General features: G+C 40.2%; 1 protein-coding gene across 8 annotated transcripts in view; it reads left to right on the forward strand.

The window, feature by feature from the left end:
• The window catches only part of TENM2 (teneurin transmembrane protein 2), a 696,995-nt gene that overhangs the window by 209,678 nt on the left and 469,331 nt on the right, over positions 1-17,986 (forward strand). For 3 of the 8 annotated variants that reach the window (XM_080995199.1, XM_080995201.1, XM_080995204.1), the window contains exon 1: positions 14,982-15,448. The exons of 3 other annotated variants lie outside the window; for them this stretch is intronic. In XM_080995199.1, the coding sequence (XP_080851325.1) occupies positions 15,403-15,448 (46 nt within the window). In that variant the 5' untranslated portion in view covers positions 14,982-15,402. Of the gene's footprint in view, positions 1-14,782; positions 14,937-14,981; positions 15,449-17,986 lie in introns of those variants that run through there. 2 more of the 8 variants (XM_080995200.1, XM_080995203.1) reach the window with 1 other exon arrangement.

The raw sequence follows: 17,986 nt of genomic DNA on the forward strand, positions 1-17,986 counted from the left end.
TGTTCCAGTTCTTTAAAACTAACAAAATACATTTCAATATGGACAAATATCAGGTTCTGCACTTACGGATATCTTAATTGTTCAGCAGGTTCATGTGGGAGAAAGTAGTGTGGAACCTGGATGAAAGCATTCCATGTGGAAGGCACTGCACATTGTGCATTGCTTGCAAATCACTGGGTGGTGGCATAGCTTTTTCCATGCTACTGTGTTTAAGGGGATCAATTCATAATAACTGCTGCCAATTCAGAAGTATTCAGACACAAAATAGGAAGCGTTTGTTTATTTTCTAGGCATTTGGTTGCCTACAGGATTCTAAAACTCTTTCTGATGTCTTGCATGCTACTTTATCCCCATGCGTCTCACTTGATGTAGGAATGTATTGTACAAGACAATATTCTTGCAGCTTTATTTCATATGATGATGACAAGTTCAGTAATTAAGACCGCATCTACCCCATACTGTGAATCTTTTCCATATGAAAGTGATTTTCCATATGGCCCTATAAAATGGAGATTTTCTATATCTGTGGCTGAACCATGTGCTGAGGCAGTTATTGTGGGGTGTGAAACACAGAGCAGTCAGATACAACACTCCTAGAGTGGACATAAAAAGGAGATGTCTGGACCAGCCAGTTGGAACTTCCTGTTTCCTCCTGGGCTGGGACAACTTCCACTACATGTGACCAGAGGTGGGCGTTACCTCACCTATTCAGGTAACAAAATAGCACAGGGGAGGCAGCTCTCTCTGACTCCATTCCTCGAAGAAGCAACGTCCTCCAGCCAAGAGAGGACAAAGGAGCTATTTCCTTATGGAATAGATTCCAGGTGTATGTATTTTGTAACCTAAGTCTGCCTTCTGGGATCCATCTGTGAACAGAATGTGTGTGAGTAAACTCCTTTTTACTTTTATACAAGACTGTGTCATGTCTAATCTTTTATGAGGGAATAAAGGGGAATTACCAGGAAACTTATTTTAGAGGCTTAAACAAGCCTGGCAAAGACATTATTCACTGTACAGGTGTAAAAAGGGGAATGTTACTAAGCTAAATTGTAGAACTTGTTAACACAAGTTGGGAAGGATATAATTAAACAATATATCCTCTCCTGCCTTCCTGAACATTTCCACAGTTATGTGCATTATAATCACTGCTTGGGCCCCTTGAGCCAAACAAGCATCTCTCTATGGATTCCATGTTGCTGCCATAAGGCTTACCCACGCTTACCTTTTGCCCTGCTCTTTCCAGGCACAGGTCCACGCTTAAAAGCTCTGTGTCTGGGGACTTCCGGGTTGGCGCCTCCGGCAATGGTGGAGCTCCTCCGATCGGGAGGAACTAGCTCCGCGAAAACCAGGGTCTGACCGCCACGGCAAAGGTGGAGACCCACTGAAATCACAAGCGGGAGAAGCTTGTGAACTTGGGATCCGGCTGGCACCTTTGCGCCTCCCCTACTCGCGGGGAAACCCAGTTTTGGGGATCCGGAGCGACGTGGGGTGAGTGACGCGGTGCTTCGAATCGACTGCTTTTTTCGCGGAGTGAAGCCGCATTGCTGTTGCCGGAGAGCGCTGACTTTTTCCTGTGGACAATTGGACTTTAAACAACTACCCGTGAGTAGAACGCAAAATTGGATCTTCAAATAATTTAATTTGGCACCGAAGCGGGGAAGGTTTTAAACAGGAAGTCCGCCTTCCCCTTTTTTGTAAATAGATTGAAGCAAAGACGTTATAAGCTAAAGTCTTTGGAAGCTTTTGGCAAAGGATTGAATTTTCATCGGTTAAAGTTACAAAAAAACCCCTGGAAGCAGGAGAAGGGGGGGGGGGATTTTGGACTTAGCGAGCCTGCAGGAGGGAGTGAAAAATCAAATTATCACTGCTCCGAACCTGGAAAAGGGCTGCCAGAAAAAGGGAAATTTTGGGAGAGTTCATTGACTGTGAACGGAACATTTTTGACAACTAGTTATATAAGAGAAAGATACTGTTTCCATTGTCCTCTTCTGCGTTTAAAAAAAGAGGAAAAGTAACTGGAAAGTGAAACTATTTTTATGGTCTGAATTGTGCTTGAAAGGATTGATACAAGTGGAGACTGTTTCCCTCTAGAGGAAGTTTTTGAAACTGTCACAGGACTGCACCAGCTGTATGATAAGTAAGTGAGAGAACTAGAGTTTGACCTTGGACCACTCAAAATGTTGATAGGAGAAACCATTGTGACGGTATTATGTAAGATAAGCTATTCGCTGGAACAGCTCCATAAGAAGACAGATGACACTTCTTTTAAAATTGACAATTTGGACCAAAAAGTAACTAATTGGAGTCAAAAAGTGAGCATCAATACAGGAACAATTCAGGACTTGGCACAAGAAATTACTTTGGTTGGACAGATTGCGGAGGAGAAAGAGAAAGCTGTGGTGGCTGAGCCTAAAGTAATACAAGTGGGATTTTCAGCCATACAGAAGCAAATTGAGGACTACAAGTTGAGGCCTTCTATGATTGAATCTAGAAAAAGCCAGATTTTGAAGATTGGATCCCGGCTTGGACGGAAGAAGGAAAGTTGGAAAGATCCTTCTATGCAGGGATTAACTGACTTTTGGGACATGGACTTGGGTTTGGAGGAGACTGGAGTTTTGGGGGCCTTGGGACTTGGAGGAATATTGAAACATGTCATGAAACATCTTATAGACCTCAGCTTTAACTATGGAAATTTGGCTGACTTGTCCGGAAGGAATAAAAGTATTGCTAGGTTGGAGTTTTCTCGAGATTTGCTTTTTGGCACTAAAGAATATGAAGAAGACCTGCAGAAGGGACCTGGAAAAGGCTTAAGAGCCTCGGACATAAGATCTCCAGGTTGATGGACTATATGGATTTGACGGAAAGGACTGGCAGAATCCGAAACCAGGGAGGGGAGATGGTGGATGAAGATTAGAGATTTTAAAGTTTATATATAGAAATATTGCAAAATTAATGAATGATAGAAAAATGGTGGAAAGAAATTTTATGGCTTTAGTAGAAATGTTATAAGGAGTTAAGGATATATGAGTATTTAGTTTTTAATGATAAAAAATATGTTAAGATATTTATAATAAGACAAAAAATAGAGAAAGATGGAAAGGGTTTGCTGAAACAATTAATAGAAGTGGAATACAAAAAGGGAGGTGAGAGGAAGTAGAGGAAACAAGGGAATGAAAAATAGAGTATGGAAAGGGTGTGATTTATGTCTTTAAATGGTTATTGTTTTGTTTTGTTTTGTTTAGGGTTAGGGTTTTGTTTAGTTTAGTTCAATGTGATTAGGTTGTGTTTTGTATTGTTATATATTGTATTGTATTGTTCTTTTTTTCCTTTCTTTGTTCTTTCTCTTTTGTTTCTTTTCTTTTCCTTTTCTGTAATTTTTAAAAGTAATAAATATTATTTTTTAAAAAAGAAAAAGCTCTGTCTCTGAGCATTTTTGTTTTTGTTTTGCTCTGGAGCTTTCCCTGTGAAAACCCATTCTTTAGTGTTCAGTTGGAGCAAATGTCATTTTGGGTTTTCTGTGGATTGACATTTGCTCCAATGGAACTTTAAAGCATGGATTTTTGAGAGGCAAAGCTCTGGAGCAAAATTAAGTGTGCTCAGACACAGAGCTTTAAAAATCAGACCATGATGTGTGTTTCTGGTGTTTTTGGGGTTCTGAATCTTCTGAGAAGTACAGTAGGCTTTTCACTGTCAGTCTTTGTCCCGAACACATGCTAAGCCAGAAAAAGCTGCACAACTGTGGTGATAAAGATGCATTGCCTTTTGTATTTGTGTTATTATTTAATATATTTATACTGCTTAATACCAAACCAGTCTCTAATCTATAAATTTTATAAAAAATAATTCACAAAAAATAACCAAACACACACAAAGACATAAACAATGAAACTAAAAAACTACACCAGATAAAACAATAAAATCCCGCCCAAGCAAAAACATAGCACATTTCCAAAACATCTTAAGAACCAGAGATCCCTTCCCTCTCCATTTCCCCTCTTGCCAAGGAGCATCCAGACTGACAACATGCAGTATTCACCCCACTGACATGTACTCAAACACCATCTCCAATCCCATTCTACTCTAACACCTCTACCATTACATATAAGTGCATCATCCATTCAATCCCCCCAATATCTCTCCCTTTCACCAAACCACTATAACCAATAATTCCATCCACATTCCTATAAAATGTATTGCAAAAACGCAAGGGGACAATTAGACCACGCACTGAGAAAACCATGTTGTTGTTTAGTCATTTAGTCGTGTCCGACTCTTTGTGACCCCATGGACCAGAGCACACCAGGCACTCCTGTCTTCCACTGCCTCCCACAGTTTGGTCAGACTCATGTTTGTAGCTTCGAGAACACTGTCCAACCATCTCGTCCTCTGTCGTCCCCTTCTCCTTGTGCCCTCCATCTTTCCCAACATCAGGGTCTTTTCCAGGGAGTCTTCTCTTCTCATGAGGTGGCCAAAGAATTGGAGCCTCAGCTTCACGATCTGTCCTTCCAGTGAGCACTCAGGGCTGATTTCCTTCAGAATGGATAGGTTTGATCTTCTTGCAGTCCATGGGACTCTCAAGAGTCTCCTCCAGCACCATAATTCAAAAACCATACAAAAAAAACCATACAAAAAAAGAGAAAACCATACAAAAGATCAAAGCAAATTGTCACTCATCAATCACAGAGATATATTGCCCTAGAGACAGTAATCAGGCTCTCACCCTGGTTGCTCTCTCCCACCCAATATTCTAACTCAAGGATGAGTGGAACTCAAGGATGAGTGGAACTCCTCTCATCAAGGAGTGACCTCACACATTTCTAACCCACAAAGCAGGAACTCCAAGAAAAAGAAAGAAAGAAAACTCAATTTGAAGTGGGAAAAGCCCTTGTCCTAGTCCCAGAATTTGAGGGTCACCACATCCAGAACAGGTGGTAACCATGCCTTTGCAGTGCTGGCATTGTAGCTCTCTGGTGTTGCCTTTACACATGAGTAATATCCGAACAGGACTAATATTATCATTTGAACTGTGAATATTTGTGTTATTTCAGTGAACTGGAATGTAGTATAGTCCATACAAGGCCTGTGGTACTTGTAGCCTACGAAGCCAAATGTTGTCTGCCAAACTGTTCTGCAGGAAGCAATAAACGGGACATTTGTCAAGCTACATATAATAGCAAAACATAGATGTAAACTACTGTATATGTCTGGTAAGCAGCACTCAGTTTAGTGGATCACAATCTGGAAATGCCTAGCTTATAGCAATTTGCTAAGTATGTAAATGAAAACTGTAAGGGCAGATTTGCCCCTACACTGAAGGTTAGCTCATTAACACACTGCTACATGAATATTGTGCTGCTGCTCACAAGTTGTGCAAAGTGCAAACTAGTCCTCTGAGAAGATACTAATTGCTCAAACTCTCTTCCCCTCATAATGTCTTACACATTATCTTGTGGACTCTATTCACAGGCGATAGAACCATTGAGGTAGCACTTTCATATTGTCCTTTATCAAAATGATTTTACTTTCTAAATAAACCTAATAAACTCTCATTTTGGTGAGCACTGCAACATGTACGTTTAACTGCTCCCTGAAAATTTAATAAATAAATAACCTTTGTGATAGGAAAGTAATTTTGTGGGTGCTAGATAAAGACAAAATGGAAAGTGTTTTTATTTTAATTTTATTTTAATTTTGCCTTGCATGGTTTATCAGATTCCTTCACCATGACCTTACTGAATGATATCTTTGCTCATTAATTCTTCAGAAAGCTTTTAAATCCAGTAAGATGCAGTGAATGAGAAACAGCAATAGGGTAATACAATTGAATAAAAAGATGAAGGGCAATGGAATATATTGATTTTAAAGCATCTGTAAGTAAACTAGTAGTGGTCACATTGGTTGACAGCATGCAATTCCTTTTGCTGTTTTTTTTTAAACACTATGAATATAATTTTAAACTTGACTCCAGGAATTCTAATCCTACCAGGAGTGACGATTGACTAGATAGGAGGAGAGGCAATGTAACATAACGGAAAGCCCAATTTGCTCTGTGCTATAATTTTGTTCCCACAAAAGTGTTTAAAACCCGATAGTGCAGATGTCACCACTGTTGAGATGCATATATTGGTTTTACCTTTATAGTTCCCTAGATAATTTTGTGTAAGTATAGCACTTGCAAAAAGTAAACCAGGCTTGTGTTCTTTTCACTGTCCTTTTCTCCCCTCTCAGTCATCACTTGGCAGGGAGCAGATCTGGGGACAAGTAAAAAGATGTTTCACAGCAGAGGCTCTTAAAAGAATAGGCACTATTTCAGGACCAGAAGGGAGCAAGCTTGGGCGCGTGGATAAATGTATTGTCAGTGTGCTTTTTTGGTGAGCAAAGAAGTAGCAAGTTAGAAACATGCAGGTGCACATTTATGAAAATGGTGATCAAACTAAGTTTGCATTTCAAGTGTACAGTTTTATTTTTTTTAGATTATTTCAACTATTTTTGAAGATAGAATATTTATTTGTGTTTTTCCAGACTAGGGCCCTTAAGTGTTATCCATGTCATGCCTTACATTAAGGCAAGCACTTTTGGTTTATGCACTATACTTCTGAAGCACATTTGAAGCACATTTCCCCCCTCAAAGAATTCTAGGCACTGCAGTTTGTTAAGGGTTGCTTGGAATTGTAACTCTGTGTGGGCTAATTATTTTCTTGTTCAGTTGTTTTCATTAAAGATTTTCTTGAATTGCAAAAGTACATAAAGTGTATCTGTTTTCCGTTCATAGAATCGTTTCTACAAAACAGTTATATTCATTGTGAGACACCAGTGCTATAGACAGTATAAGGTTGGGGAAGAAGAGATATAGGGAAAGAGAGAGCGGGAGAGAGGGGAGTTAGTAAACTTTTGTCCTTTTACATAGTCTGTATCCAATGTTTTTATGTCACTGTCACGTGGGTAGGTTCTCTTTCTGTTCATTTATTAGTTTTCATTGGTCCTGAGAAAGGTTAGGGGGCCCAGGGCATGGTTGGTTGACTTCAGTTCAGTGCCCAGAATTATTTGAGGGAAATAATGTATTTTGAATATACTTTGGTGTGTACAAAGGGCTGTATCCAGTGGTATTGCTCAGCTGATGTGTTTCTCCCTGTCAGTAGAACAGGCAGTAAAGCATCTTTCAGTGATTCTTGCAACCGAGTTTCTGGGCAACCTCATAGATATATAGGTACCTCTCTCACAGATAGGTATAGATGCTGTAGCATATTATCTTCTGAAGTTCATCTCTCTCTCTCTCTGTCTCCTAGTTTCAAAAAGGTGTTAGTTATTTGTCATCCAGAATTGCAGTTTATCCCAGATTTCACAAATAACAGTCAGATTATTATGAAAAGAGCTTGTTGATAAGCTTGCTGAATTGCTTCTGTGACTGCCATAGGTGGGACTATACTGGAAAATGGCAACAGCTGCAGCAAACTGGCTTGCTGGTTGTTGTTGTGTGTGTGTGTGTGTTTTTAAATCTTTTTTAAAAATCTGTAATACTGAATTTCTTTGCTTATGAATACGTTAGAAACTGTGTTTACTATAAAGCTTCTGCTCTGATGCTTCTGAATTTACAGTGTTGGAAAACATTCATAATAACTACCAAATAGTTTGCCGATGCCTGTATGCAACTGAGTGGAAGAGACAGTATATACTCAGTCATCAGCTTTTGCTGGAGCTTAATCTAGCGATTCCACAGGGGGAAGTAAATATTTGAAGAAATACAACATTTTTTTGATTTAATGTTGTTCTTGCTCTGCTCTATATAGCCAGTTTTTGTAATGATGGGTTACTTTCTATAGACATTTATGAGAAACCCCATGATTAAAAAGTTATGATTCAGTCTTATCTAGCATATTTCATAGCTACACTATGTAAGTTTTTAACCAAATGTGTAGGTTCATGAGGTACATAGTACTGTTATTAAACTGTGACTATTTGACAGAATTATCTAATTGAACCTCATGTTTGCCAAGGTAACCTAAAGCAGAGGCAAAGGGGACAGTTAGAAGGTATAATTGGGAATTGGGGGAGATGTGGAAGAATGTTTAACGAGATGCGGGTGGCGCTGTGAGTAAAACCTCAGTGCCTAGGACTTGCCGATCGTATGGTCAGCGGTTCGAATCCCCGCGGCGGGGTGAGTTCCCGTCGTTCGGTCCCAGCTCCTGCCCACCTAGCAGTTCGAAAGCACTCTTAAGTGCAAGTAGATAAATAGGGACCGCTTTATAGCGGGAAGGTAAACGGCGTTTCTGTGTGCTGCGCTGGTGCTGGCTCGCCAGCTGCAGCTTCGTCACGCTGGCCACGTGACCCGGAAGTGTCTTCGGATGGTGCCGGCTCACGGCCTCTAGAGCGAGATGAGCACGCAACCCCAGAGTCCGACACGACTGGCCCGTACGGGCAGGGGTACCTTTACCTTTACCTTTATGCCTGATATAACTCTCTAAATGTTCCATTTTTACCTCAGCTGGGCTTGCTTCACGTTTAGGAGACTTGCTGGGCAAATAACAATTAAAAAGGCCAATGGGAATCTCAGGGAAGAATCATTGTATAGTTGCTTAAGCATTTCTTCCATCTCGCCATTCAAATGCTGCTGTTGCTTGATATATTCTTATAAGGAATGCCTGGAGTTGGGGAACATGTTTTTTCTCTCTTAACACGTAGTTCTCCCATTAAAGGATAAGTAGAATGGGAGAGTCTACCTTATACTTAAAGAAAATTCAGAGTAAAGATTCTGTTCCTACTGCCATCTGTACCCACCTCTTTTCTGTAATGTACTAACAACAATCCAAACTATGGGAAGCCTGTGTAATTTACACTTGTGTAAATTATGCAATTGTAACTTATCCCTTTTCCTAACTCCATCCAGGAGTTTCTGCCAGTGTGAATTCTGTTAAATTCAGTGCCAGCCCAAAGACATTTTGGGGCCTGAGGCAAACCACAAAATGGCACCACCCTCCATTCCAGGGAAGAAGGGGTAAGTGAAGGTCTGCATCAGGAACAAGGAGAGGGGAATAAAGATATGTGTCGGGATTTGCTGCCCCAGTGGATCCTGCCGCCTAAGACAAGTATCTCACTTTGCCTCATGGGTAGGCTGGCCCTGCGATCATGCTGCTGAGCTGTTTAAGAGTTTGGAATATGGGTAGGTCCCACCCCTTTCCATTCTGTCTCCACCACATCCCTGCCACTGCCCCACAACACCCTTTTGAGGGAACTGACACTGGTCATGGCTGATCTGGCTTCAGCTTAGCCAGCTGAGCTCTGGCTGAGCTGGGGTGGAGGACTTACATTGATGTATCTCCAACTAAGCTGGCGTGAGGGACTTCAGCTGCCATGGTCCTGGCTGAGCCCAGCCTCAGCTGAAGATCCACTCTCCTTATTCCAGCAGATCCTTGGGTTTGGATTGCTCCCTAACTCTGTTTCATGACATTTTAAATACTAGTACTACTAGCCTGTCATTTACATTACATGTGTTAGACACATACATATATTAGTCTTTGGGCCAAAGGTTCTACAACAAACAACACTTTTATCACATTGGCTTCTAATGCAGAATCTTGCATTTGTTTTGTTGTTGTTGTTGTTGTTTTGTTTGTTTACTGAAAGCAGGAGAGGAAGCTTTTGCAGCACCTGTGCCATCCATCAATGGCAAGCTTTACAGATAACAGTAAACCATGGTTTATTTATTATTCTATGGTTTTACTATGGCTTGTTTACTGCCAGTATACCACAGTTTGAAGCCTTGGTTTGTTGTTGACCTATGAACCTTGATTTGGTCTAACGGTTGGAATCCAGAACCCTTTCTTAACCACAGTTTGGCAATTTCATCCCAGATGCTCACCAACCTACAAAGGCTCTTGAGACAAGGGCACCTAGAAAGCAAAAACAAACTTTGGAAAAATTAAACATGCTTTGTATTGTGACTTATCATTGTGCGGAAACCTGGCCACTTGCTTGTCCATCCTTCCTTTCATCTTACATTTATATCCCACCTTTCCTTCAACTTGTTCAAGGTGGCATATAGGGTTTCCCCACTCCCATTTTATTCGCACAACAATTCTGTAAGATAGGTTAACTGAGAAGCCGGCTGGCTCAAAGTCATTCACTGTCCTTTCTTGGTTTAATTACCTGTATAGAGGATTAAATAGTCAATTAAGTAATATTTTTAAATTTATTCTTTTTTACAAAAGCTTTGTATCCAGTTATGTTCCTCTGTTTAACCCAAGGCTCTCTGATTCAGTGATGGCTTACAATTCAAAATAGTGAGAGCAGAAAGCCATTTTTGTTGATTCCTCCTCCCTTCTGCAACACCCTCCCACATCTGCTACAGAGAGTTGGTAGATGCTTTGGAACAGTATGCGAAGTGGTATAGGGGGCTTCAGAACAAAGGGAGAATGTGTCCTCTGTTGGATCAAAGAGCCTTATGTCACAATTAGATACAGCCACATACACTTTTGAATAAAATGCAAGCCCTTGGCACCTTTGTTTTGGATGCAGGCATACGATTTCTGCATTCCTCAAATGAGTCAGTATTCAGATGAAGTGGCATTTCTTTTCTGCCCTCATCTCCTCTCCAGTTAAAAAATATACTGTGCAAGCTGTTAAGAACCTTGACTGAAAGATAAATGAAAAAATAATGTGAAACCTACGTTATTGTGGTCTTAGTGCCTATTACAGGATGATTCACTAAGTTTTAAAGAACTAGCTGGGGATTCTGGGATTTCCCATCTGCAGGGGGAGAATTAAGTTTAAATCACTGAATCTGTACTTCACGGCATTTACCTGGGGCCATGTACTTTGCGTAGTCAGACAGTTAAATTTGGCTTTCAAGTATGCAGCCAGGGCTCAATATCTATCTATTGCTGTGAATAAATGCCACTTCTTACACTGTCACATGCAGTCACTACTCCACTTGAATAATAATAATCAGATATTATGCTGTTGGGCATTGCAAAAGTACATTTTGCCCACAAATCTAGTTCATTGGTCAGCACTGAGGTTGAGTAACTAACAGAAATTTGCGCTGTCTTACCACTAGTACATTTCCCTGCACTCTTGGAAAATTACATGTTTGATACCCCTAATCTCCTAAATTTTGGGCATTTGGTATCACAGCTTCAGACTATAGAAAGGCTAAAGAAATGAGAGGGCCTAGTTTGTAAGAGAAGGAAGCAGGAGGTCTTTCTCTTAAGTGTTAAACTTGCCTTATAATTGCCTTTTCTAAGGTGATGGTGAGAGAAACCTTTGATTAGTTGTTTCCCTAGAGCTAGGGAAACTTACATGAGGCTTGGGCTTGAAACCAATTATTTACATTTCCATGGAAAATGTCATTATTACTAAATTTTGCTCTGTAATAGTTATTCTAATGTGCTGTGGGATGACTTTTGCATGGCTCAGTAATGATGGTGGAGAAAATTTAACTCCAAGCACATTTTAAGAAGAAAAATAACTTGTATATATTCATGTAACTCTAAGCACATAGTCTCTTTTGGGCAGTTCATATTCTCTTTCCTCACAGAGATAATTTACTTGTCCAAGTAAATTTTTATACTGTTGAAATAGTAAAGGTAAAAGGTAAAGGTAAAGACCAGTCCAGTCAAAGGTGACTATGGGGTGTGGCGCTCATCTTGCTTTTCAGGCTGAGGGAGCCAGCGTTTCTCCATAGTCCGTTTTCTAAGTCATGTGGCCAGCATGACTAAACCACTTTTGGTGCAATGGGACACTGTGACAAGTGCCAGAGCACACGGAAGCACCATTTACCTTCCCGTCGCAGTGGTACCTATTTATCTATTTGCACTGGTGTGCTTTCAAACTGCTAGGTTGGCAGAAGCTGGGATAGAGCAATGGGAACTCACCCCGTTGCGCAGATTCGAACTGCCAACGTTCCAATCAGCAATCTCAAGAGGCTTAGTGGTTTAGACCACAGCACCACCTGCGTCCCTGTTGAAATAATAGTCATGCTAGATTGGTAGGTTTCAGCAAGCCTTCCGATACTGACGGAACAATCTAAAGTTATATGTAGTTTTAAATATGAGAAGACAGGTTACCTACAGAGGTTTGTCTGTGCATCTATCTTTTATTTAGGCCAAGTGAATTTGAGGATTAGTTTGGGAACATAGTTCATTTGAAAGCTCCCAATGTCCATTTTGGAATTGACATATTTATGATAAATGACAACTCGTTATTGATTTAGACAAGTGCTACAGTGATAAACCTTCAGGAAAAGACTTTTCTTATGACAAAAAATTAAACTGAGTGCCCAGGAATTGAAAAGATATACCTTGCATTGGAAGAGCAAATGGTGGTGTTCTTGCTTGCCATCACAAGAAGTTTGGTTTGTAATGTGGCTAAAATAAAAGACAACTGTGACAAGGAACAACCAGGAAAGGAAGCTAGGAGAGTTAGTCCTCTCCTGTTTTTGAGAGTAGGAGTGGTATTCAACTAGGTTTTACACAAGTTTAGACCTACTGGCATTAATGGACCTGACTTAATCATGCTCATTAATTTCAGTGGGTCTACTCTGAATAAAACTTAGTTGAAAACCCGTGGATGTGTGCTTGGTGCAAACCTTAGTGCTTTTGGTGTGGTTCCTTACCAAAGACTCCTGAGTAAGCATCACATTCATAGAATAAGTGCAAAGGTTCTCTTGTGGTCCAGTAACTCGTTAAAAAACCAGGAAGCAGAGAGTAGAAATAATAGTAATTTACTACTTGAACCCACCTGTCTGACTGGGTTGCCCCAGCCACTCTGGGCAGTACTCTCAGTCAATCAGAGTATCAGGACCTGTCACAGGAGCCAATTCCTAGGGGCCGAGGTCCCTTTGGCCCACCTCCCAATAAAATATTAGAGGGGGCTGAGCCACCGCAAAGTTGATGGGCATTGCCATTCAAATTGTGTGTATGCACCATGTCTTGTGATTGATTATGTAGGGCAGGGCTTACTCTCCCCGCTACCCTGCCACAATATTTTATTAAAGTTTGCACTCTTGGGGTCTGTGGTTAGGGATGATCAGTGAAGTAGCCAAATTTGCTGATGATACCAAATTGTTCAGGGCAATTAAAATACAGTAAAAAGGCAGATGCAATTCAGTGTAGGATAGTGTAAAGTGATGCACCTGAGGGCAAAAAACCTTACTTTCACATATGCAGTCATGTGCTGTAAAGTGGCTGCGTCTGATCAGGAACAGGATATTGGGGTAGCACAATGTAGATGTGCTTTTCAGCTGTGAAACAGGTGAATGCTATGCTGGCGGTAATTGAAAATACAATTGACAACATAATGTCATTTGTACAAATCTATGGTACAACCATGCGTGGAATACTGTGTAAAGTTGTGGTCACCTCATCTGAAAACAAAAGATAGGTCTTTGGTTTGATCCAACAGGGCTGTTTTTACAGCCTTGGTGTGTGTGAGGGGGCAGGAGGGGGGAATGAATATGCATGTGTGAGTTGTGCTATTTTTTGGTTCAACAACCTTTCCTGTAACTCCAGCTTGGTATGCAGATAGAAAATGTGGGCTACCAGATGTTGCTTTCTGTTCCTAGATCTACACTGATCTGAAAAACGCTTTTTAAAAAATCCCACGTAATATAGCTCTCAATGCAATTTCCAATTGACGATGGATCTCTGCTCTACAGCGCCCTCTGGTGTCACATTTTTATAACACGTTTTTAATGTTATGACTGACTAGTGTAGATTAGACCTATATGTGATCTTAATTTTAGTAAATAAATCTCACTCTTGTCCACAAGGAGCTGCTTGCTCTGCTGTTGGCTGCAATCAGACTTGAGATAGCCAAACTTTGGCAGTCTGCATTGGGTCCCTTCTAGGGATGGATGGTTTGAGAAGGTGTGGGACACAGACTTGTCTGAGCATTTCACCCAATGTAGGAGAGTTCTAAGAAGGATTGTGAAATGAAACCATTTTGGTGCTGTGTGGGTACCATTTATAGGTTTGTAAATAAAAAATAGTGTGCTGCATGGGCCCCCAACAGGACAGGCCTCTATGAGGCAAGACTTCCTTATCAATATGCGACTCTTAGTTTCAACATCTCCATTCACAGAATGTTTCCTTATTATGTCTGCAAAGTGTACTGAACCTTCTGTTTATTTGATTCCACCTGCAATAACGTGCTCGACACAGTTGATCTTTGTTTCTTTATTGTTTGTCTTGTTTGTATGTGGTAATTTTTGAAAACTCAATGAACGTTTTTTAAAAATGTTGGTAAATAAAACATATCAGTCTGAGCAATAGGTATAGGAATGTGCTGAACATCAAATATAAATACAATATATTTGGGGATGCAGTTTATGGTTCAAAGCTGAAATTCTAAATATCGTTCTCAGATTAAATTCTCATTCATATCTCTTATTTCTAAAACCAATCTAATGGCTGGCTAATTTGGCATATTGTTAGTTCTTGATCACAACTCCCCTCCACCACCACTTTATTTCAGTGTAAAAATAACAGTGTGAACAGAGGGGAACGTCTATCATACTTTCCTTTTGAAGCACAGATTCAGCAGTGATAATGGTTTTCTCTCCCCCCCCCCCCTTCTTTTTACAGTGCAAATTCAATTAGTAGCATTAAGCATTTGTTCAGGCTTTTGTTTACCAGTGGCAGTTTGTCAGTAGTTATAAGTAGAGTTCCATCTGCCAGTTAAACTCCATTGTAAATTGAGGTAGAAATTAGCAGTTCACTTTTAGAGGGAGGTGGCGAGGCAGTTCAAATGAATACGTGAACTAAAATTGTATGTAAATATATTCCAGGATGAATTGTTGTTGTGCATGCTTCCCGGGCACAGGGAAATGACAGTGAGGTGAGAGCAGCACACATGGTGACTCTGGCTCCGTTTTCAAACCTAAGAGACAGAAGAATGTGCTGCTGAATATGAGGGAGGCAGGATGTCATGCTCAGTGAGAGGTAAACAGAAGATGCTAGACGCCTTTGCCTTATTCTGCAAGCGCTCTCCTTAAAACTCCTCCGTCTTGCTTTCCAGCTTATTCTGCTCTGCTCTGCCTCTCTCTTTCTCTCCCCCATTGTTCTCTCTCTTTTTCTTGTCTTTGATGCACATACGTTGTCACATTCCATTGACTCTCCCCTCTTCTCTGTTCTTACACTCACGCCTAGTGGTGCTTTAAGCCAGAGCTAGCAGCCTCTCGGGCGAGTTTTAGTCATGTGTGAAGCTCAGTTTGATCGAGCGCTCCTTTTCTGCCTTTTCACTCTTGCAAAAGATTAATAGGTGGCGTCACTTTGCTCCCCTGCTCCTTCCCGCAGGAGGGACTTAAAAAGGACAACAAAAACTAATCACTTTCGATAAGAATTTTCTCGGAAAAAGGGACTTAGCCGTGCAATCTGCGATCGGTGCCAAGGACTGGGAAGGCTAGAGATGCTTCATACTGCTAACAAGGGAAGGAAGGCTTCCACCGAGGCAGGTAAGAAGTGCCTGCCTGCATCGGAGGGTTTGGTGGAGTCGCTTAATCCAAGCTGTAGATTTTAATCATTTCGCACCCAAGGAAGGCATCTTTAGTGGCAGATGGCAAGGATCTTGTGCGGGCTTTCTTTTGTTTGTGATGTTAAGTACCTGTAGTAATGTTGATGAATTGGAGCGTGATACGGATTCAATTGCAAATGGGCTTGTGTGGCAGCTGCATTTGCAAGGAATGCTTTTCTTTGCTTTTTTTATATTCAGTGTGGACAGAACACAAATGCTGCTCTAGTGAAAGGCAGGACTTTGGCAGAAGGTTAAATTCAGTGCTTCAGGAAATCTCAAGGTGCAATTCCAGTTCCTCAGCTTGCAACCTTGCAGGTAGAAGGCATTCTGCCGTTTGTAGCACAATTAATCTTTAGTGCTTTCCGGTAGGGATTTGGTCTAAGTGTGCTTGGTCAGTTGAGGCTAGATGGTGGCAATGCTATGTTTGTCCAGCATCCCTGTTAAATGAGGAGAGCCCTTCCAAAGTGTTATGCAGTCCGTTGCATGCTGTAGAGACAAAGCATGTAATAAATAGGCACCAAGAATCATCTTCTGTGAAACGGGTTACCAAACTACCTAAATACTATCCAGATTTAGTAAGCAATCACCGCATTAGAAAAGTAGTTTAATGTCAGCTGTCAAATGGAGTTAACTCTGAAAGTGCTGCCTACAAGTGCACCTGGATTATAATAAAGGACTTCCTGTATAACAGCTACACAGAAAGAGGCTAATTATCAGTCAGAAGGTCTGAACTTTGGATTGGTGAATGGGAAATGCAATTATGTACCATACAACAACCCTGGTTTTCATAGTTAGGCCCTTAATGTTTTTTAAAGGGAAGAGCATAGGTAGGATAGAAGAGCTGAAAGTAATATCACAATTAAATTTAACAGTCACATGCTGTTTAATTGCTTTTTAAAGTTCACAGCTGCCAGGGTGTTTAGCAGTTTGGAAGTCCTTGCTTAAAGTCATTATCTGTATTTTGCAGTGTGTTTGTTTGTGTGTAAAATAGTTTTTAGTGTAAGACTACTCCCAACTTGATAGACTACTGTATTATTCTATCTGCAGTTGATGCATTCTTTTTCTGCCCCTCCTTTCCCCTAAGGTCTAGATATATTTAACTCCTTAACTAAAAGGAGGAACATTTAAATTCAGTCGAGGTATTGTTAAGATTGGTATCATCTTATTATTGCAATAGAATATACAAAAACTTACGGTAGTGCTTTTCCATGATATAAAGATAATTTGAATGTAGACAATAGTATGGAAACAAGAATAATGAAAAATAGTATTGTAAACAATATCTATGACTGCCTTCTGTTCTCATATACTTGAAAAGACATTTTACTTTGCAAGACATGTAAAAGTGAGCCACAGTGCCTCTGTTAATAGAATTGAACCCCCAGGGAGTATGGTTCCTCATCAGTGTATAGAAATGTAGGTGTTCACTCCCATTGCATGGTAGCTTTTTGTATGAAACCTGCCATTTAAAACAAACAAATGAAGAAGTGCAATATAGAACAGGTAGAACATGAAAAATCAAATTCATTGCCAAATTTAAAAAGTTGTATGTAGCTTATTGCAGTTTAAACCTCTGGAAGATATGCGATGCAGCAGTACCTGTTTTAAATTTTTTTAAAAAGCTAATATGATAAAAGCCAGTTCAATTTTGCTTCTGTGTATCCTTGTGTCAGATGAAACGCAGCTAAATAATATTGGGTATGATTTTGAATATCAATTGTGGAAGAAATTCAAAGAATCTGAGATTCTGTTATGCATAACCAAGTCTTTAAAAATATTTTATACTGTAATGATAGTTAATAAAACAAAAGCTAACCTGCAATAAGTAATGCATATTCCATACCACTCAAAAGACAAATGTGGAAGACTAATACTTCTAACATTGGTACTTTAAGCCAAATGGCAATAGTAAAGCCTCTGTTTCCAAACCAAATTTCAGTTCATTCATAGCTCTCTCCTCCCCCACCCTTTTTGGCAGATGCTAACTTGCTTCTTCTAAACATTAACAGTGTGATTAATATGAATTGAAGCATTTTACAGATAATCCAGTAGATGCTGCTGTAGAGCAAAGGAAACATCATTTTATTTGTTGGGGGAGAAAGGAAGAGAGAGCAGTGCAATGGGAATATAAAAGCTCAAGAAAAAATCTTAAACATTGCTGATACTGCGTATGCAGGCTGCTGATTGAAGAGTAATGTGAGATCATTACATTTTCATACCATTCTATAGGGTGTTATTAAAACTGCAGCCACACTTACTGGAATTATCACAGTTCTGCTAGGCACATAGCACGTCTGCTATTTTAAATTGTAAAATCAGTTTACTGTACATTACTATGCAGAACATTTCATCACTGAATACTAAAGCCCTTTAACATGCAAATTTTCTAAGGGGAAGAGCTGAAATGGCGCACTCTTAAAAGAATAATGCCCAGATTCATTATAAAAATGTGCACTGGTTGCCAATGCCAAGTAAAATA

This window comes from Podarcis pityusensis (assembly GCF_964106645.2).
Source record: "Podarcis pityusensis genome assembly, chromosome: 2".
NCBI lineage: Eukaryota > Metazoa > Chordata > Lepidosauria > Squamata > Lacertidae > Podarcis > Podarcis pityusensis.